The sequence below is a fragment of the Hydractinia symbiolongicarpus genome, chromosome 3 (genome assembly GCF_029227915.1).
Source record: "Hydractinia symbiolongicarpus strain clone_291-10 chromosome 3, HSymV2.1, whole genome shotgun sequence".
Classification (NCBI taxonomy): Eukaryota; Metazoa; Cnidaria; class Hydrozoa; order Anthoathecata; family Hydractiniidae; genus Hydractinia; species Hydractinia symbiolongicarpus.
In genome coordinates, this window is record NC_079877.1 from 28,980,364 (window position 1) to 29,000,812 (window position 20,449).

At 32.4% G+C, this 20,449-nt stretch overlaps 2 protein-coding genes across 2 annotated transcripts; both read right to left on the reverse strand.

The window, feature by feature from the left end:
• Positions 1–467: 467 nt before the first annotated feature.
• Positions 468–10,790, reverse strand: LOC130636698 (dual specificity tyrosine-phosphorylation-regulated kinase 1A-like). The gene is made up of 7 exons (XM_057446512.1): positions 10,166–10,790; positions 6,074–6,256; positions 4,957–5,104; positions 4,583–4,869; positions 2,508–2,654; positions 2,266–2,406; positions 468–1,795 (listed from the first exon to the last, which is right to left on the reverse strand). The coding sequence occupies exons 1-7, from the start codon at positions 10,364–10,366 to the stop codon at positions 938–940; spliced, it is 1,965 nt and encodes a 654-aa protein (XP_057302495.1). The 5' UTR covers positions 10,367–10,790; the 3' UTR covers positions 468–937.
• A 3,030-nt stretch (positions 10,791–13,820) lies between these two features.
• On the reverse strand, positions 13,821–20,182 carry LOC130636702 (electron transfer flavoprotein subunit beta-like). Its single transcript, XM_057446520.1, has 8 exons — positions 19,989–20,182; positions 16,887–16,973; positions 16,589–16,660; positions 16,352–16,510; positions 15,876–15,938; positions 15,201–15,319; positions 14,854–14,893; positions 13,821–14,163 (listed from the first exon to the last, which is right to left on the reverse strand). Exons 1-8 carry the CDS (start codon positions 20,043–20,045, stop codon positions 13,990–13,992), a joined length of 771 nt encoding a protein of 256 aa, XP_057302503.1. The 5' UTR covers positions 20,046–20,182; the 3' UTR covers positions 13,821–13,989.
• Positions 20,183–20,449: the final 267 nt, after the last annotated feature.

The following is a 20,449-nucleotide window of genomic DNA, read 5'->3' on the forward strand; positions in this document are numbered from 1 at the left end:
AGTTTCAAATTCTTAACCCATACTAATTTTCGCTGACGTCAGCACACCCCGTTTCCCCGAATTTTAGCACCTTAGCGGGCCGTCGTGTGGATTGTTCCGAAATGCGGACATGACAAAAACTGCCAGAAGCGCATTTTCGACGCTATTTACCTGGCCTACACATCTCCCAAAGCGAAGCATTTGCAGCCTGCCGGCTGCAGAGTTTTAACAAGGCGAATTTATTTGGCCACTTCGAGAAATAGCCAAAAATCGGCCATTTCCAATAATATTATGTCCAGAATTGTAGATATATCTATATGTTCGAGTCTGTAAATTACATAAATGCCGGAAAATTAGCGAGGTTGTTTTCTCTGCCATCAGTTCGACTTTCGTGTAAGTCACTAAAATCGAAAACCAACAGCCGTTCCGTAGCCCCTTTAAGAAATGATGATTAAAATAATCATGCGAATATAAATCCATGGCCAGTGTTTATTTTTAACTATTTTGCATGGAAAATTTTCTGTACAGGAAAAAAATTGCTAAAATATATTTTGTACATTTATAAAACAGTTTATGGTTGGCCTTTTAAAGACCTTTCTTGTCAGTTGGACGTCTCACACGTCTTTCAATAACAAGACAAAAAACCAATTGAAATTAATGTCATATAACGTCACACTAAGTGCGGTCGACGTTTATAACGGCGTACGTCATACAATTGAAGGCTCATCAGCCAACGTAATACAACAGCTACAGCGAAAACTACTCTAAGAAACTACAAGTAATTGCTGGGTGGCTGAGCTGTTTCATTTTATTCTTTACTGAATTGATATCTTGGAGTGTTAGGGATTACTCGTACGAGTCTCGTTACTCCGACCAACTCCCTTATGTCGCACAGCAAAAATCAATTGACGGACGGCAGGATGTAGTCCAACCAATACGCTTGAACAATTTAAAGACGTCAGTGACGCCCGTCACCTTGAATAACAACACCTACTAGTCTTGGATCTTCCGTTATATCACTGCTCATATAATCTCGCTTTGTTGATTGACTTTTTAACATACCTGACGGTAACACAGCGTCCGGTGGTGGAACAATGTAACTGCTATATGTAGCATCCTTATACGCACTTAAATTGTTGAGTGTATTTAGGTATTCTGACTTATTGTATATACTAGTCGTCGATGTTATGGGCTGAGACGTGGGGAAAGTGTTAGTATTTACCAAAGGTTGGTTTGACACCAGCATTTCTGACGAGTTTTTTGAGCGCATAGGCGTCCTTTTTTGATCAGAAGAATCAAGTAAAATACTTTTCTCTTCTGGTACTGTCTCACCACAATTTGTGGCAGAAATAGGGTCTGTTTGCATTTTCACATTATGACGTAATTTTAATGTCGATTTTGTTTGTAGTGGGCTATCCCCTTCGCAGTCCATCGCAGCAGACGATCTATAGCCAGAACCGGCGGTAGGGTCGGAAGACGGCCTTGTAATAGAAGCCGGGTTTGTTCGTTGATGCGAATGAGGACTGCTTTCCGTAGAAAGTTCTTTTTCACTCTTTTGTAACCCAGGCGATGATGAGGAAGAATTTGTAGCTCCAGTGTTGTCCTCTGAAGCACGTTTAAAAAACACATGCTGGAGAGCTTGATATGGTGTTATTCTAGTCCTAGCATCATAGTCAAGCATTCGTAGTACTAAGTCTTTAAGTTTCTCATAATCGTGCGGAGTATGACCGGTTTCATTCTTCCGCCTTCCTTCGGGCCCGCCTGTATCACATCCTAATATTGAATGGAGTTTTCTACTTCCAGCACCTGAGTATTCCTAAATAAAAATTAAATGAATAAGAACGTACCCAAATATCATCGCTTTGGTATGTCGCAAATTTATGACCTATATTACAGTAAATTTTGCATGAATTTCGCGAATTACGAGTATTATTTGGCACAGTATTTTCGCGAAGGTCATTTTACGAGCTCAATCTTCTCCAAACAAAATTGTAATTTTAACATATTTAACAGATTGTAATTTTAGAAAACTATTTTCATGCACATTTCTGTGATTAATAAGGCATAGTCGCCAATTTTGCGTTGCAAACAAATCCGGCAATCGTTTCCTAAATTTCGTCATGCAACCTTTAAAAACAAGATTACGAAACAATGTTTTGTATTTTTTCGCGGGAATAAATTTTCCCGGGTTTTTTTTTAAATCTTGAGATTTCGCGGTTCAGTAACTTTTGTGTTGTGTTTTTTGTGCTTCCTGCGAAAGGTTCTTCTCTAAAGTTACCCTCTTACCCTCTTGCTGTCTTTATATCTTTTTATATGATAACTGCCATCAGACGAGCGTTCAAAGTATTTTCTCGTTTTGGGCGCCTTTTCTAACAAATCAATCGGAGGCACACCAAGCACCTCTACAATTTTGTTCATTTGATCGATCTAAAAATAATACAACAAAGGATTGCAATGATGTTCACTAAAATAAAATTAAAACTAGAATCTGATAGACGTAAAAAAAAAAAAAAAAAATTAAAGCCCACCTCATCTGAACCGCTAAATAAGGGTTCCCCTGTGTGCATTTCGACTAAGATACAACCAAGGGACCATATATCTATCGCCAGATCGTACGGTAACCCAAGCAATACTTCTGGTGACCGATAGAAACGACTTTGGATATAGTGGTACAGCTGGAAAGACAATAGCAATCCACCAAACACTCATGGTTAATTACACTAAACTTAATAATTAAGGTCGAATTCTACCTCTACCTCTTGTAAGTTCGTTATAGAATTTCAGTTTTAAAACATACGTTAATTGAAATAATCTATATTGCTCTCGTATTTTTATGATAGGTAAAAGTTTATAAAACAAAAACGAAAGAAAAGTTTTTTTTACTCTGGAGGGTAGTTTTGTTCCTCGGAAGATAAATTGAGTAACGTACCGAATGGTTTGGTGCTATTAAAGGGGATATTTAAGAAGCGAATTGTACGACGAATTCGCCGGTAAAATGTACCTGATTATGCGCAATTTTGTTTGTTTTGATTTTTCAAAATATTCGCTTCGCCGAAAAGTAGAAACAGTTTCTACTTTTTAGGGCCGAAATATTTCGCTTTATACTTTTAACCAATAAAAACGCAATATTCAGGTTTATTGTTAAGGCAGAGTTACACTGATGTAATATTACAAAAATATTTAAGAAAAAAATAATCTTGCTCGTGTAATCTAATATCACGTTAGAAATAATATTTTTTAAAAAAAAGAAGGATCTCAGTGCTCATAGTATTTTAAATTGAATTTCGAAAAACCAAATGAATGGAAGTTTTTTTCTTTATCCTGAAGAATAATTTATCAATAGTGTAAGTAGAATTTAAAAATATTTATAACTATGATGTGAACGAAGTGTCATTATTCAACTGTTGTCACATCTACATTTTTTTATAAGAATCAAGAACAGTTACTTCTTCCTTCGTATACTTTGTTGCTTTACAACAATCTGACTATATATTTTCTGTTTTTGTCAGAGCATAAATAAAAATATTGAGGCTTAAAAGTGTGGAAAAATTAACACATTCAGCTGAAATTTAGATGTTCTTATATAAACAAAACGTTAACTACTAAGGATAAACACTCCTAAACCACACGCTAACATTTTTATAAAATCATTTAATGATAAGGAAACTTAAAAATACATACTAACACACGAGATTAATTTTTTAAGTGGAAAAATTTAGTTTTTATACACGTTCTTGAAGTACGGTGCGTAAGCTCTATATGTGGTTATTGATAAAAAAAATATGTTTCTTGTTCTAAGCAAAAATAAAAACAAATGTGAACTTTTAATACAACTGCAAAATCTGAATTTGTATATTTGCTGAGCTATTTTACACTTCTGTTCGCACAAATGAGAATCGAAGAGTAAAGCATGAATAATAAGAGCTGCCATTATAAGTTTAGTTGTGCATATTTAATGTAAAACAGTTATGTGAACAGGTGTGCAGAAGACTGCACGACATATCATTCTAGGGGCAAAACTTTGAAACAGTAGGGCGCCTTACCACTAAATAATAATTAACTGCTTCATTTTTAACAAGATCTCAACTAAAAGTTGATCAGAATGTTTTAAAAAAATAATAGGACTGTAGTTTTTACAGAGATTACATTGCGGTGGTTCTACGTCTTATCAAAATCTATTTTCTCCCTACCGCCTAAACTCGTGTCAGATATTACAGGCGATCAAGTTTCATGAAATTTAGCCATAAAATCACTGTTTTTTCGTTGTATTGTAATATCCAATAACTAAAAAAATGTTTAAATATTCTTTTAAAGTTAAAATTTTGATTATTTGAAAAAATTAAACATGTATTTAAACCTTTAAAACACACTGAGCGTGAAGCCCACTTATAAACAACGAAAGGATGTGCTACGAATGATTTGCTAATTAGTTTCACGACACGGTTCATTCTGGACAACTTAAAGATAGGGAGTCAACAATTAAAAATGGTGGATTAAGTAGCGCTTCGGTACAATTACGATGTTCAAATCTTGCACGCGCCACGCAATGAACAAATCAATTGCGCAAAACTTAAACAAACTAAATAACTAATAAAAAACTTACCGTTTGATTAAGTTGGCAAGAGCTTCCAAAATCAACAATTTTAATAGCGCTGCGTTTCGGATTACATAATAACACATTCTCAGGCTTTAAATCGCAATGTATAACTTGTAATTCAGGCGTTGCCAAGAAACAAAGAGCTGTACACAATTGTTGAGCAAATTTTCTTGTTAGATTTAACGACACGCCGTGGAAGTTTGTGTTTCGTAGCAGGTCGTAAAGATTGTAAGATAGTAATTCGAAGACAAGACATAGATGATTTCTCCACATGAAGTGACTCTTTAGTTTGACTAAAATAAAATCGTCACAGTAACATCCAAAACAAAATATAAATTGTTGTAGGGAGTAGTACGCCATAACGTAGGGAAAAAAATTACCTATATAAAATTTCGCGTGCGGGTCGTGACTATTCATCAGTTCAAGAATTTTCACTTCGATTTGAGCTTGGTTAAGAAATGCTTTCTTATTTTTGATGATTTTGACGGCAACAAATTCTTGTTCTTCATGATCGAACGCTTTTACAACCTACAAGATAGTAATCAAAATATTATTCCAGATATCTAACTAAAGCAGACTGAAGAAATTGCACTGTTGATAAAAGTACAGTTAGTCTATGAAGATATCGGCAGAATCGTTTCCAGTTGAGCAAAAAAAATTTCCAGTCACACACAGTTTACTGTTAACACCACAAGAATTTAATTTTCAAGTATCAACATTAAACATGACAATTCCCACTATCACTAAACTTAACAAGCTCATTAAGAGCAGTAGCTGTAATTTTAAACTCATTTGTAAAAAGGTGGGAAAAACAAATTCCACATTTATTAAAAAAACATGGTTCTCAGCAATCGAAGAAGCAGGCAAAATTTAAAAAAACAACTTAGATCATATTAGTTTGCAACGGCTCTACCAATACGTTGTTGCTTTACTCTATTTATTCAGAGAGAACAAAAAACTTTATCACACAAACATTTTAATACAAGTTTAACAAAATATTTTTATTGAATAAACAAATGAGAACAGGAACAACCACATTAGAATGCTAGCTGATTTTTTAACAAGGTTTAACTTTTCAGTTTTTTTTTGTTTTTTTTCTTCGCATTATTTTTTGCCATATTTAAGGTTTTCAGCACACAAATGCAACAAAAACAAAAACAAGGAAAACCATCATAAATTTCACTAGAGAGGCCTACATATACAGCAAATTACTACAACACAATGTATAATAACTAGACAAAAATGCTTTTGAAAATATTCACAGTTCAAAGCTTTTGTGGTTCACTAGATGTATATATGCAGAAACGATGATGTGATTTCGTTTGCCAAGATTTAAAAAAATTCTAAAGGACAATCACAGGTTCCTAGAAATTCATAAATTCCCAGATCTTAGAAGATATTAAACGTTCCTAATATTGTCTTGAACACAAAACAGATACATTTCTTTACAAAACAAAACAAAATTGCAGCACTTAAAAACAAAGTAAACATCAATACCTGACCAAATGATCCTTTCCCTATTAAAGAATCAATTTCATAACGATCAAGGAATTTTTCACCACTGCGAATAATATAATCGAAGTTATCATCATCATAACCATCATTACGCTTTCCTTTCTTGTGGAATTCCCCATCAGCACGTTCTTTATCTGCACGTCTTTTTTTCTTGTTGTAATAAACCTGAAAACATATTTCATAGTGTAAAAAAAGTATGGTTTATACACAGAAACGAGTCGGTCAACATATCAGAACATAACTATCAATCAATTGCGTAAAATAACAATGAATTATATAAAGTTTACAACTCATCTGTTTTAACGAAAATTATTTCTTAAAAGCGTATGTTTAACATAACCAATCAGGCTTCAAAAGATACTATATTGCCTGAATACAAGAAACTTGAGTTTGATGCCTACATTTAGGGCACATGAAATACCCGAATCGTTTTGACATTTTTTTCTAAGCATCTAATTTATAGAATTAGCTTCTAATTCAAAAATAATTATTTAAATAAAAAATACAATTTTTTTTTATATAAATATAAAATAATAAACTTTTTTTTCAGTTCTTTTCAATAAAATTTAATTAATCTCGATGTCTCAAAAATACGTTTTAGACTAAAAGGTGCAACGGTTATAAATATGGGAAAAAAACCTAAAAATTTAAGGCTCTGGACAAACTATACTACGCTCCTAATGTTTTTTCGTGAAGGTAAAAAAGGGCAACGGAAAAACACTAAAACCAACTTTTCAATATAAATTCGAATTTAGACCTTAAAAGAAAAACCAAGACACCTTTTTGGCACACAAGTGGAATAAATTTGAATTTTGTGATTTTTATGCGATAAGCTTTAAATGCTTGTACCTTCTTTAAAAAGGTGTTCGATAATTTTTTACGTCTTCCCAGTTTATTATTTTACGGCAAAAAATTACACTATTCGATGGGAAATTTATCTCGCTTTTAGAAAATATAGACAGTAATCTCAACATGGGTAATAGGTGTTTTAAGTATCCTTAAGTCATTAAAATTAGAACTGTGCAAACAAATTACCACTAGTCAATAACATGGCAACATAACATGGCATGGCACACAAAAATTATTTTCGTGACTATCCAATGAAAAAAAATTCTCCTAATTTTCCTTGACTAAGTGATTTAAAGAAAAAAACGCATTACCCTATTATTAACTAGTTAATTTGCTGCTGGTTATTTTTTCATGACTCTTAAAGAATATATAACTGATGATTCATCACATCAGTTATATATGCTTGTTTATTTTCCCCAAATACTTCACAGAGCGTTTAACAAACATAAGACAACTCTACAAATTAAGAGAAGCAGCACGGTGAAGTCCAATCTGTAAGTGTATGTAAACATAAATATTAGTAAATTTCATTCCAAAAAAGCTGCACTGAATAAATTTTATAATACAGAGACGATTGTTTTTAAAAATTGAGTTTGAATGTTGTTACAATTAAATAATTAACAAATAGTATTTTCTTACTTGTAAAAACCTATAGTCTTTCGACTTTATACATCAAAGTTGGGGTGCTAACTATAGCATGCTGTGATATTAAAAATATTACATTTCACAAGGACTTCTTCTTATGAATGAATTTTCTAACCTATCGATCAAGACTAGGCAAATCTTGTTTTTGATGTAAAATATTAAATGTCACCAATTAAAATAATTAAGAAACAAGTAGTTGTTTCTTAATTATTTTAATTGGTACTGGTTGGTTGTAAACAACGACAACAAACCTAATAAGAACCTGATTTTTACAACTTTTCTTTAAAAAAAAGATTGTAATAATCAATTTGTATGGTGAAGAAATAACAAAAATTGGACTGTGCTAAACAATGTTTAGATACTTAGGGAATAATGCTAAAAAATTGTTTTTAAAAGGGAGTTTACTGGGCAAAGTCTTTATTTTGATATATATATTTTTTATACCATTTATGCTATTATGCCTCTTTGTCTCTATGTAATTTTTTAGAAATTTGTTTAAAATTGTTGCTTTAAAAAATATAGTAGTGCATTGAATATTACAGTAAACCTGTGACTTAAAGCAAGGAATGTGGTAAAGTCAATTGAAGAATAAGTTATTACCTTGCTTTTAATTTTTCCTCTAAACACAGCATACTTTCTCAAGCTAACTCTAACTCAGTTACACATGTGAGACATTGTGACATGGCCTAGACGTTTGACTTTGTATTAGACTGTTCACAACAAAGTGTCTTCTTGTCAATCTAGATTGCAAGCTCTACATTTTTTAAAAAATGTTTACCTTCTATATTTTCGGATGAAGAGTATAAACAATTCGTAAGTGCACAAACACATTTTCTTGTATTTTTTACTGTATTATTTTTGCATGTCAGTAAAATATATCCTGGAGCCTTTTTTGTGAATAAAATTTGGGTTTTTTTAATTTATATTCTTTGTACACAAAAACTATTTGACTACATCAATGTACAGGTTTTTCCTAAAACAGTATCATGGTTTTAAAACATATGCCTAAAAAGGTGATCTAAATTTTGTAAATATTATATATTATACACCTTTGCTGTCTACCTTCCTTTCTTTTAATGTCTTCGAAATTTACAGAAAGATTTGGGTAAAAGAGGTTTCTTCATTTGTTGTTCTTTTTAAAATGAGGACTAAAGAGGTAACCTGCTAAAGCAAAACTAACAGAAACCCTTTTCTCCTTAGATTGATTTTGTATCATGCATTCTGAACTTGACTTTCCATGATTATTCTTCGTTTTGTATGTTATAAAAAAACCCTTATGGTTCAGTGGTTCTATTGCATAATCAAAAAAATGCTATAGTATTCACTAGCCTTGAGTAAATATTACCACAAGGCTAGTGAAAAAACAGTCAAAATTATTTGTAAAAAGCGTAAAAAAATTTGTGTATTTCATTAAAAAAATACATCGCATTAAAAAAATACATAGTTACATGGTTAACAATTGACAAACTTATCAGATTAATGTCGGTCAAACTTGGCACAGATAGAATATGTTATGATAGAAACAAATTTTAGCAATAATTTTCTGAGTACCTTTTTTGTGACATTATCAGCAGCTTGAAATAACACTGCCTGCTTAAAATTTAATTATATACAAATTTTACCATTCTGTTTTTAAGTTTTTTCATATCTTTCAGTTTTGACATATGTTGTTGACAAAATAGTGAAATTTTTAAAATTTTTACTAATATTGTCACACATATAAAAACCTATGAATGTGTTTTCCCAATCCCTAAGTTGCTTTCCAGATTGGTTTTGGATTTCTTTATTTTTATATCAAACTAACTGTTACAAATTAAAAATTCTACACCCTAAAAGTTAACAATAAAGGGTTATTACAATAATTATAGAGGACATTATAATGCCGTTTTCGATTATGTTTTGATATTAACATTGGAATATAGAGTAACATCTCTCAATTCCAATTTTATGTAGAAGGAATAAAAAGGATAAAAAATTGAGAGACTAAATTCTGAAGTTGTGTTTTATATAAGATCTATATTCAAAATAAGAAAAAGCAGGCTGTAAAGGCTCAAGAAAAGAAAAAAAATCTAATGGGTAAAATCTAATGGTTCTTATGAAAAGGTTTTTTCAGAACATTTTTTCGTAAAGGGGTTGATAGTTGAGTGCAAATGCACAATGCACTAAAAAGAATTTTATAATTGTCTAAAACTCTTTTTTTTAATGTCTGTGTTAGTTCTCACAGGAAGCTGTATACATTATTTTTTTTAAACAAAATTAATAAGCCCATAATTCTTAGAAAAAATAAAAATAAAAATTTTTATTCCCATAAAAAAATAACTTGTATGCTTTTGAAACCAAATTTTGACCAACAGATGGTTTATGACTCATTTTCTAATTTTAACAACATATTGTTTACATTAAGAGCTTTGTCTATTACATGTAAACATGTAAAAAGATGAAAATATGTAAATGGTAAAACTAAATTAACAAAATCAGCTGAAAATCAGCTGATCCAAGCAATAAACATAATAACCTGTAAACTTTTATTATTTGTTAGAATTAAAAAAGTAAAAGAAGGAAAATAGCAATTATATATACCTCATTGATATGCTTGTATGTCTTTATAAGATCAGTTGATAGCTTGCGTAGGGGAGCTTGCTGATGTTCACGAAAACTTGTTGGAATACGGCGAACATAATAATCGTATGATGATTCTGGGTTTGATGGTGCAGGGGGATATGGATACTTCTCATCAGTGCTGCTCGTGCCCGCCATATCATCCAAACCATATGTCAGCATATTCCTAATATTTTCTTTATCATGTTTGGAAATAAAACCTATAAAAATTGTTAAAATTCCAGTAATGATTGACTATAAATTTTTTTAAAAGAAACACAATGTTTCTTAACTTAGGGATGAGGTTTTAAGTACTTCCAACTGCTAACTCGCAAAATATTGAGGGTCTGACTTTATATATTTCAAAAAAACCTTTTTTGAAATTTAGGATACATCAAGGCTAAACCCCAAAAGTATGTATCTTATATAAAAAGATGTGTAGTGTAAACAATGTAAACAAGTTTTTAAGTTTATTGGAGAATAAATAGGGTTTCCTAACACATTTTTCAGTCAGTAGAAACACAAAGTGATTTTCACTCTAGTGAAGAAATTCTTTTCCAAGATTCCTACCTACTAGTTAAAAAATCGCAAAATCAAGTGAAATAACTTTTGACAATGATTATTTTTATTTCTTGTGTTAAAAAGTGATTTTCTCAAGTCCAACTTTGTCTAACACTCATGTTTGTATATTCATATCTACTTCAGTCATCCCCCTTCCTTCCTTCCGTTGAAACAAAATACATAACGCTATTTTAAGAATTTATTTGCATCCTCCCCTCCCCCCAAAAATGCCTTAACAAAAGGTTATCAAAACAACACCAGCAATAAAATGTGATGACTGGAATTTCACATCTAACATAACATAATACAGGGTTCGAATTAGATATAATACAGGGATCGAATTAGACATAATACAGGGATCGAATTAGAAACATAAAGTCACTTCGCAAAAATTTGCTGACTGTAGAAGAAAACCTCTTTGCAATTATCTAAGAGCACTGTAGGCCACTTGCCTTTGATAATGGTTGCAGCAACCATTATGGAAATAGGTGAAACAAACAAATGATAAAGAAATGGGATTCTCAATTTTACCATTTCCTTCATGGAATGATTCACAAGACAGCATTTTTATTCGACATTGTGACCTGCTAATCCGAACCCTGCAATATGGTATCACACAGCCATAAACAATCAATCAAAAAAACATGTGAAAAATTAGCCCATACACAAAAATTTGCCTGTTGCAACAAAGTTGATAAAAAATATATCACGTTTGCTCTTCAATACACTCAAACATTATTTTTTTTCGCCTGGTTGAAATGACGTGTATGGTTTTGGTTTAAGGAAAAAAATACATTTAACAGTCAAGCTCTCTAAGATAAAGCTTCAATTAAACAGAAATTGAAAACAGCTAACAGTTTGATTACCCTGACCTTTGATTGATTGTATTGTGACATTTGCATGCTAGTGTTGTAGACACTAACATTTGCAAAAGAAAAAAACATTGTTTTTCAAAATTCCTTAAAAAAATTCTTTTATAACAAACTTTCTATGAAATAGCAGCCTTTCTAAATTCACATCGGTACCTGGCAAATGTCAAGGTGATTTAAAAAAAAATTTATCTTAGCATATGACATTTTTTTAAGTTTACAGAATCATTTAATTGCCTAAATCTATTGTAAATATATACTGATTATATCAGCGATAGAGAGTATCCCTTAAAAATACAAGAATTAATAAAGATCATAAAGTGGCTGCTGAGTGTTTTACTTTTTTACCCTAAATAGAATTAAAGTGGTTTAGATGTGAACAGGCAATTTGCTGATGTTGATTAAATTAAAAAATTAAAGTTCATGTCACTGTTTTTGCCAATGTGAAATTGTGGATCGCCAAGGCGAATAAAAAAACACAAAAATTATAGTATAATTAAGGTTGGTGAATAATTACTTAGAAGAAAATTGAATTAAAAAGGTTGAATACAAGTAACAGATTTAGTAGACAGTTTTAAAATGTTTGCAGAGGAGATATGGTATCTTATAAGGATGAACTACATAAAAAAGGATATACTTTAGTGACCCCCAATGAACATAATTGATGAACTGTAAGATTTGTAATTTTCTTGATACCTTGAGAGAAAAAAATCCAGGAGAGAAAATTACACAGTAACTTTTTATTATCATTGTGAGATGTAGCTTGATAACTATTCTTGGACTTGATTAACATTTCTGATCATTTTCAACAAAAATGACCAACATATCTGAATTCAGCATCAAAATTTATAAAAACATGCAACTTTTTAAGTTTATACACTAAGTACAATTGCCTTTATTAGTAGCCAAACTTTTAATATTTTATGAAGAAATAACCACACAAATCAACTGCAGTGAAAATGTTTTACTGTAATTGAATATTACAGTCAAACTTTAAATTACAATAAATGCAGTTCTCATAGTTGAATTGTATTCCAAATTTCATTGTTATATAATTTTTGCTGATAAATATAAATATGGCACTTATTTTCTTTAAAAGATTTTTGTTTCCTTGTTTAACATTTGAAAATGTTAACCAGGATCTTAGAATCCCAAGCTTTTATCTGTAACACTATTATATATAGCGATATCTGCTGCTGCACATGCTTGTTCTTTTCTTAAAAGAAAAAGCACACAGGACATTCTTTCCATCAAAACAAATGGCCACTAAACCATTTTCAGTAAATGTAGAGAGTAAATGCAAGAGTATAATTTTATACGCGATGGCAATGTGAAATTTTAGTCTGCCTGTCTAAAAACAGTTCTTATATACTTCTGAATATTAAATTCCACCTTAATTAATAAGCAACTGACCATAGATAACATAAAAATATTACTGATCAGGATGCTAATGTAAATTATGAGATATTGTATCCACTATTTATGGAAACATTTTCCTGCACTGTTAGGTTCCAGTCACGATAGAATAGTATTAATAACTAGTAAAAAGGCATTCCCTACTAAACTAATCTCCACTTAATATTATAAAAACAAATGGATCATGGATGCTTTTATACTGCGCCTGTTAAAGTGACTTCTTCTCAGTTCAGGTTAGCTAGGTAGCTGGCTAGTCAGTATAATTTATAATACCGCCATTTCAAACTACAAGAATATGCACACATTTTCCAAACTGTAAACATAACTCATAAAATTAAAGAAACCATAAAACCACGAAAATATCTTAATTTCAAGATTTCTGCACCAAACACAAAGTAACTACAATGATAACCACCATTTTATTTGTTTTTTTCCCTGATCGCCAGAGAAGGCAAAAAGCGCGCCAGAAATAATTCGATGACGCGCCGTTCAATCGAATCCTGTTGCTTGGTTGGGAGAAAGTTGAATTTGATCAATCGAAACCAAAACAAAGCGGCCCGAAAGTTTGTTTACTATGGCCGTCGTCTTCTGGAAAACCCCGTAAGGCAACCTTGATCCCAGGGCGTATAGCATTTTTTTTTAAATGACGAACAAAACGAGTCATATCAAAAGGCTAAAAAGACCCAGGATCGAAGTTGCCCCGTAAGGTTGCTATATTCTGTATGGAAATCCCAGAAAAGGGTAAAGCCAAATTGGTGTATGGGGATGGAAGATTCATTGAAAAATACGACTTATAATTATTGTTGTTCTTTTTTCAATTCATAAAGAATTTACTTTTAATTTTTACATTCAACATTGAAAAATATAACATTTAAAATTTTGTGTCCTGTCCGCTAGCTAACAATGAATTTAAACTTAGAATTAAGTGAAAAAAAAAAGATTATTTATCCAATGCAAAAACTACTTTATAAAACCATGATCGCGAAGTTTGCTCAGCAAAGCATCTACGTCTTCTACAACAACACCAGCTTCTCGTACAGGCGGATCAACGGTTTCCAATATTTCGACCCTGGGTGCTAAATCAACTCCCATGTCTTCGGCCTTTAGTTTAGTTATCTTCTTTTTCTTTGCTTTCTAAAAATAAATCCACAAAAAGAATTATTTACTTCTAAAACTGCATAGCAGTAAACACCAATGATTCAATTGCACATAACGACGAACAAGTTATATTTTTACACCCACTTCCCAATATAAAGATGGAATTCCATCTAAAATTATTCCACGCTCCGTCGTAAAACTGCACTGGATAATTCCCACTGTTTTATTTTGAGCACATATTTAACTTTTGTTGGAACTAAAAAAATTATTTTGTGGTCCAAACCGATAAAACTTGTTCAATTACGTGGGGATACACGTTTTTTAAAAAACTGTTCCTGGAGGCTTTTTTGAAAATTTAACAAATCCTTCGTGCTCTGCTCCTGCATTGATAAAGATATTTGTTTACATTTTTTAAAATTCTGATTGGAAAATTTTATAAAAGGGCAATTTTACCATCGCCTCTTTGAATAACATCTGCACACGCCAATACCGATTTAATGTCTCGAAAATAATCGCGAATGTGAAAATAGTTTGAATGGAAATCCACCCTAACCCGTGGTTGTATGTGTCTGAAGGGTGAAGGTGCTTGGAAAAGAGTTTTTCTCCGTTATCAGGTGGTAACGTGCAACAATGGCACTGATTACACAATTAAGTCAAATTCACCAGTAACTACAAAGTTAAATTACTTTTAATATCAATAACAATAAGAAGGACAGAGCGCCTTACCATTATATTCGGAAGAGTTGCGAATCGAGGCTCGTTTAATCTGAAAAACATGATTATGTAATACTTATAGCTTTAACGTACTTGCTCTAGAAGCAGAAACTTTCACGAGTAACAGTTTCTTGGCTAATTTAAAAGCATTGCTCGCGAAAAATACTATAATTGTCCAACCATAAGGGTTATATTGGCTTCTCACTCTTATTTGTATTTTGGTAAATTTGATATCTAAAAAATCATGTTATTCTGATATGTTGTACTATGTATGGTATTATGTATTTTTATGTTAATTTCGGCTACTGCATGAGTAAGTGAAAACGCTTGTACATAAAATATTTTTTCTGACTATCTACCTTAAATCAGATGTTATAACACATGGGATTGCAACATTGATCGTTTCCAAGCCCCCGTCAATCTCTCTTTTTACTTTTACTCGCCCATCTTGAACTTCAACTTCAGATGCACAAGTGGCCTAAATCAGAAAAAAGTAAATTAGTTCGTACTAGTATAAATTTTAAAAATACAACTTTCGAAACTAAGTTTCTCCACGTCAAAACATATGGCTGATTCATGGAAATTAGTTACGTAAAACTTCCCTGCAAAATGCATTGTAAAAACGCTTCACTCGCAGCGAAATGTCAGGATAACATTAGTTTACTTATCTAACTACCAACCAAAAAATTCTCAGGTCCTTGAAAAAACTCAGACAACTCGCCTTGACCACGTCTACCTGCAACCTGCTGTACAATACCAACAAATGCTCTCAGTACCATAAAATACCATTAAAATAAATTTAGAAAAAAAATAAGAACTTTTTTCTAAATTGATTGATAATAAAGAAATAAAAATAATAAAAAAAATTAATAAATAAAAATATAAAAAAAAATACAAAATAAAATATAAATATAATAAAAATATATATATAAAAAATAATAAATTAATTGATTTTTTCATGCCTTTCTTTCAACTAGAATATCTTCGTACTTACGGTTTTCGTGATAGAAAAAGTAAACAGAAACGTTTTGTACCTGGGGTGCGTCTAAAAGTCCTGCTAAAATCTGTCCAGTTTGATTACAGTCATCGTCTATCGCCTAAACAGACATATTTTCACTTTTTTATTCACGCCTAATCTGGAGCTATTTTATTGTCAGCAAATTTCACAAAATAAATTTTCGCAGCTCACAAGAAAAGCGAAATATTGTATTTTTGCGGGTGGATTTATTTTCACAGATAACAAAAGAATTCTATAAATATTGAATCAAAAACAGGCATTTGAAAGACAATCTATTTTATAACTTCTATGTTATATTTTCGCGGTTCTTGCTTAAAAGCTTCTATTAATTTGCTGAAATAAATTTTGCAGTTGTACAAGAAGCCGTGATATAATTGTATAATTTAATTTCGCGATTTTCTTTGTTTTTCGTTTTTTTTGGAAAAAAGCTAATCAGCTAAATTTTTTGATAATAGAGCAACCAAAAATGGTTGTAGGATTTCATATACTGACTTGTTTTCCAAGAATTATCAGATCAGCTTTTTCTTCTTCCACAACTTTGGCTAATAATTTGGCCACAGCTAAAGGCTGTAGTTTTTCATAATCTTTATCATTAACAACCACGTGTACACCACGGTCCATACCCATAGCCAATGCAGTTCTTAAAGTTTCCTAATATAATGTATAAAAATTATTGTGATGGCTTCTAATAAAAGAACTTATAATGACAGTAAACGTGAAAATCTGTACCTCTGATTTTGCAGGCCCACAACTGACTGCAATAATTTCACTAGCAATATTTTTTTCCTTGAGTCGAATAGCCTAAAAAGTTTAGAATCATTATGTGACTGTGGCTATTTAAGAAAAACTGAACTGTAGGTGTGTGACATTTTTTATCTTCTTAAAATAGACATACTTTAAGATTGTTACACTATAAAAACGCAGAAAATATTTGTTTCTAGTGACGTATGCTACTTTTATTTAAAAAGGTCTCTTTCAAGCTTTGCACGATGAAGTTTTTAGCAGTGTATATAAAAAAGCTTCCTACCTCCTCAACGGCTATTTCATCAAATGGATTCATGCTGTGCTTGACTCCATCTGTCACAACACCAGTTTTATCTGGCTTGACTCGAACCTAGGAATATAAGTACATAATCATCAAAATGTATACTGTATATATTTACAAGCTTATCTAATTAGTGCTATCAATTTTTTATAACAATAATACAGTCCACAACTATTTTATGTGAAAGGCAGAATTTTTAAAAACAAAACCCACTCCAAAACACAATTGAATTTACCAATTGTCTATTTTCTTTAAATTTAGTGAATTTTCAAGGCCAAATACTTGTGTTTTTTTTAAGACATCCAATTCTTCTTCAGGTAATTTCGGACAGATTATAGCTATTTGTGTTGTTTACATCTTGACTCGGCCAGTGTTTCAGAAGGTCTGTGAAAAACTTCCTACTTTGGCTAGATTATCTGCAGCGTTGATATCACAACCATGTGACCAAACACACAAACTGAAACACCTAGGGTCAAAGTTCTATGGGCTGGGCATGGCCTAGCATCTAAAATTAACACAACCTTGTTCAAGGGGCCCTATGAAGTTCTTTGGTATGAGGATAGAACATTCAAAAGTTATATTCATTTCAATGATCCACCCATTGTTTTCTATTGTTATCCAATATTTGGTGGCTTAAATTGTATGTGGAGAACAAAGTTAAATTTCCTGATGCTGCAAGCAGGGCAAGTAATTAGTTGTAAAAGAAGTTGGCAATGCCTCAAATTGCCAATGCCAAATAATACGTAAAATGGCGGCTGATGAATTTAAATGTGTTAACGAGATCACCCTCAACAAGAATTACGTGATGATTAATCATTCGATTACCACCAGAGGCAACAAAAACAAGTTGACACCTCCTAGTAAAAGGACTGAGGCTGGTTAACAGAGCGTTGTAAAAGAAGAGTGCACAGATACCACAAATTAGTGCAGGGTCCATGCTCAAACGATAAGACTGGGTGATCTGTGATTAAAAATTGCCATAGGCTTGTTACCATCATTGATAAAAAGTGGTAAAAAATATGTTTGTTTTTTCTTATATCAGGCTGAAAAAGAATGCTTTCTAGTGCTAATTTTATTATTCTTATAGCACGAGACACTAAATTAAACTGATATAGTTGTAATAACTTCTTCTTCTTCTTTTGCTCCAAGTTTCATTTAATGGGCTGCAAATCTCTCAAAAGAGCCTTTACATTCTGGCACTTTTTGTAAGCTTTACTATGAAGAATGGGGGTTCGGGCCTTGCCATGAACAGATAACCTCCCGAGCAATTAATTGCTCGCGTCAGAGTGTCCACGCGAGCAATTTTGCTCGCCATATTTTTCGCTAAAAAAAACTTTACATTTAGTCTCTCAGGGCATCTTTTTCAGGAGAAGCGCCTTGGCACACACTTAAATCGTTTCAGGCGTGTGATTAAAATGCCTGGTCGGACATGTCCGTGGCTCGTTTAGAACTTTCGTTGGTTAAAACGTCCGATAGATTTCCGTCTTGGTCGGACACTTTTAGATCTCAGAATTATTGAATAGTCCTGGTCCTTAAAATCCACGAGCAAGCCTATTCATAGCCAACCTGACCACCCTAGCTAATTCACCGGCTCCTGACTTAGTTAAAAGAACTACGTAGACATAAATCTCTTTTGCCTGGCCCCTTCGTCGTTGTTAACCAGGTCTTACACAAGAAATCCAGCCATGCGGTTCTTAACTAATGCGGAGGTGAACGCTGACAGAGCACGGATGACGCAAGTCTGCAAAACTGCACTTACAGGCGTAACAGACAATTTATCATGGATTTAATTGTAGATAATTTCTTCATTTGACGAAACAATTGGAAACCATAGTAGGTCCAAATTTAATGGATTATTTTCTTTATGCCGCAACTGTTATTCAAACAATTTTAAAAACGAAACCCACGTGTGGTAAAAAATTTTTTTTGTATAAATTTAATGTACCTGACGTGTACCTTCTGAATGAATTTGGAAGTTTTATTTAAACCATGCAGATAAAGATTTTTTTTAATTTGAAAACGAAACATATTTTTTCCTATTTGCTAAAAAATAAACAATAAATTTATGAAAACAGTATAGTCATGCATACTATTTCGGGCATGTAGAAAAGGAAGTTAAGATTGAGAGTCGCTACACCAGTAGCTGCTCGATCATCGTGTTTGGGGTTCACGATTTAAAACGTCCCCCACTTTTCTACTGCAAAATGAACGCGCAACAAAGATTAACCTTAATGCCCGTATCGCACGCGTTTTTACAAGATGACGAATGAACTGTTTTGCACGATGGGTGGAAAATAATCACACCAAATATCTTTTCAGTTTCAGGTTGAGCGTTCGTGCAGGAATTTCACTTAAAAGACCAATCAATTCTTAAGAAAACCGTTTACAATTATCTCAAAATGTTAATATTTACGCGAGCAATAGGATGCTCGGGTAACGAGCATTTACGCGATCACTACACGGGCGCAGGCAATTGCTCGCGACTCATGGCAAAGTCTGGGGTTCAAAGTCCAGCTTGCTCCACAACGGTAAAAAATTAAAGATGATATCCCAATTCTGAAATTGTGTATTCTTTAAGCACAGTAAATTTCTAGAAGCAAATCAAAATGCATGTCCAGATAAATTTTGCGAGCAAATTCGCCTTTCTAAAGATATGCAGCATGACATGTTTTGATTTTGCATCAATAACAATAGACATGTGCATGCATAATGCACAGGCAAAAAATATAAACATAATGCATTTTGAATCTCATTTTCCTGAAAATCTGAAAATTAGAATAAACAACAAATTTGGCCTAACTACTTGGTCCTTCTTTTGCTGCTTGCCAGGATGGGTGTGTATATATGGAGCTTTGTGAACATTCTTATTTTTTGGCTTCATGAAAATCCTCCTTTATCAAAGTGTATACTGGTGATTGTCTTTAAGACAATGAAATTATTAAACCTTTGGGATTCTTCTATGAAAGTGATATAGTAAATTCAGATGAGTGTTGTTTGCCCCTATATAGTTTTCCCCTTCTCTCTCTCTCTCTCTCTCTGCATGGCAATGTCATCATCTGAAGTTAGCAAAAAAACAGTAGTTACCTTAACCGCATAGTCTATTACTCTTTTACAGCCAACAATAACACGAAGACTGGACATTTTTATGCAAAAATATCTGACTAAAAAAACAAGAAATAATCTGGATAAATGAAGTAGTACGGTTCGGGTTTTAAAATGATTCGCGCAGCGCTACCAGGGTCCTCCTGTTCCCTCCTGACCCTATCCGATCACCGGCTGCCGTTAGTTTATACTTTCGCTTATGCCCGGTGACTCGACGTGGCAAAGTCGAACGGACTAAAATGATATTCGAGTTAAAAAGAAATTAATTCACATTACGTATGCATTTTATAAATAATATGCCTTGTTGCGCTAAATAAGTTGTGGTATTTTTTTTAATAAACTTTAAAATTAGCAACAGATGGATTATATGTATAAAAAAAAAATTAAACAAGTAAACATTTTCAGTTTGTGTGAACATGACTCGCTTTCTTCGAGGGAATATC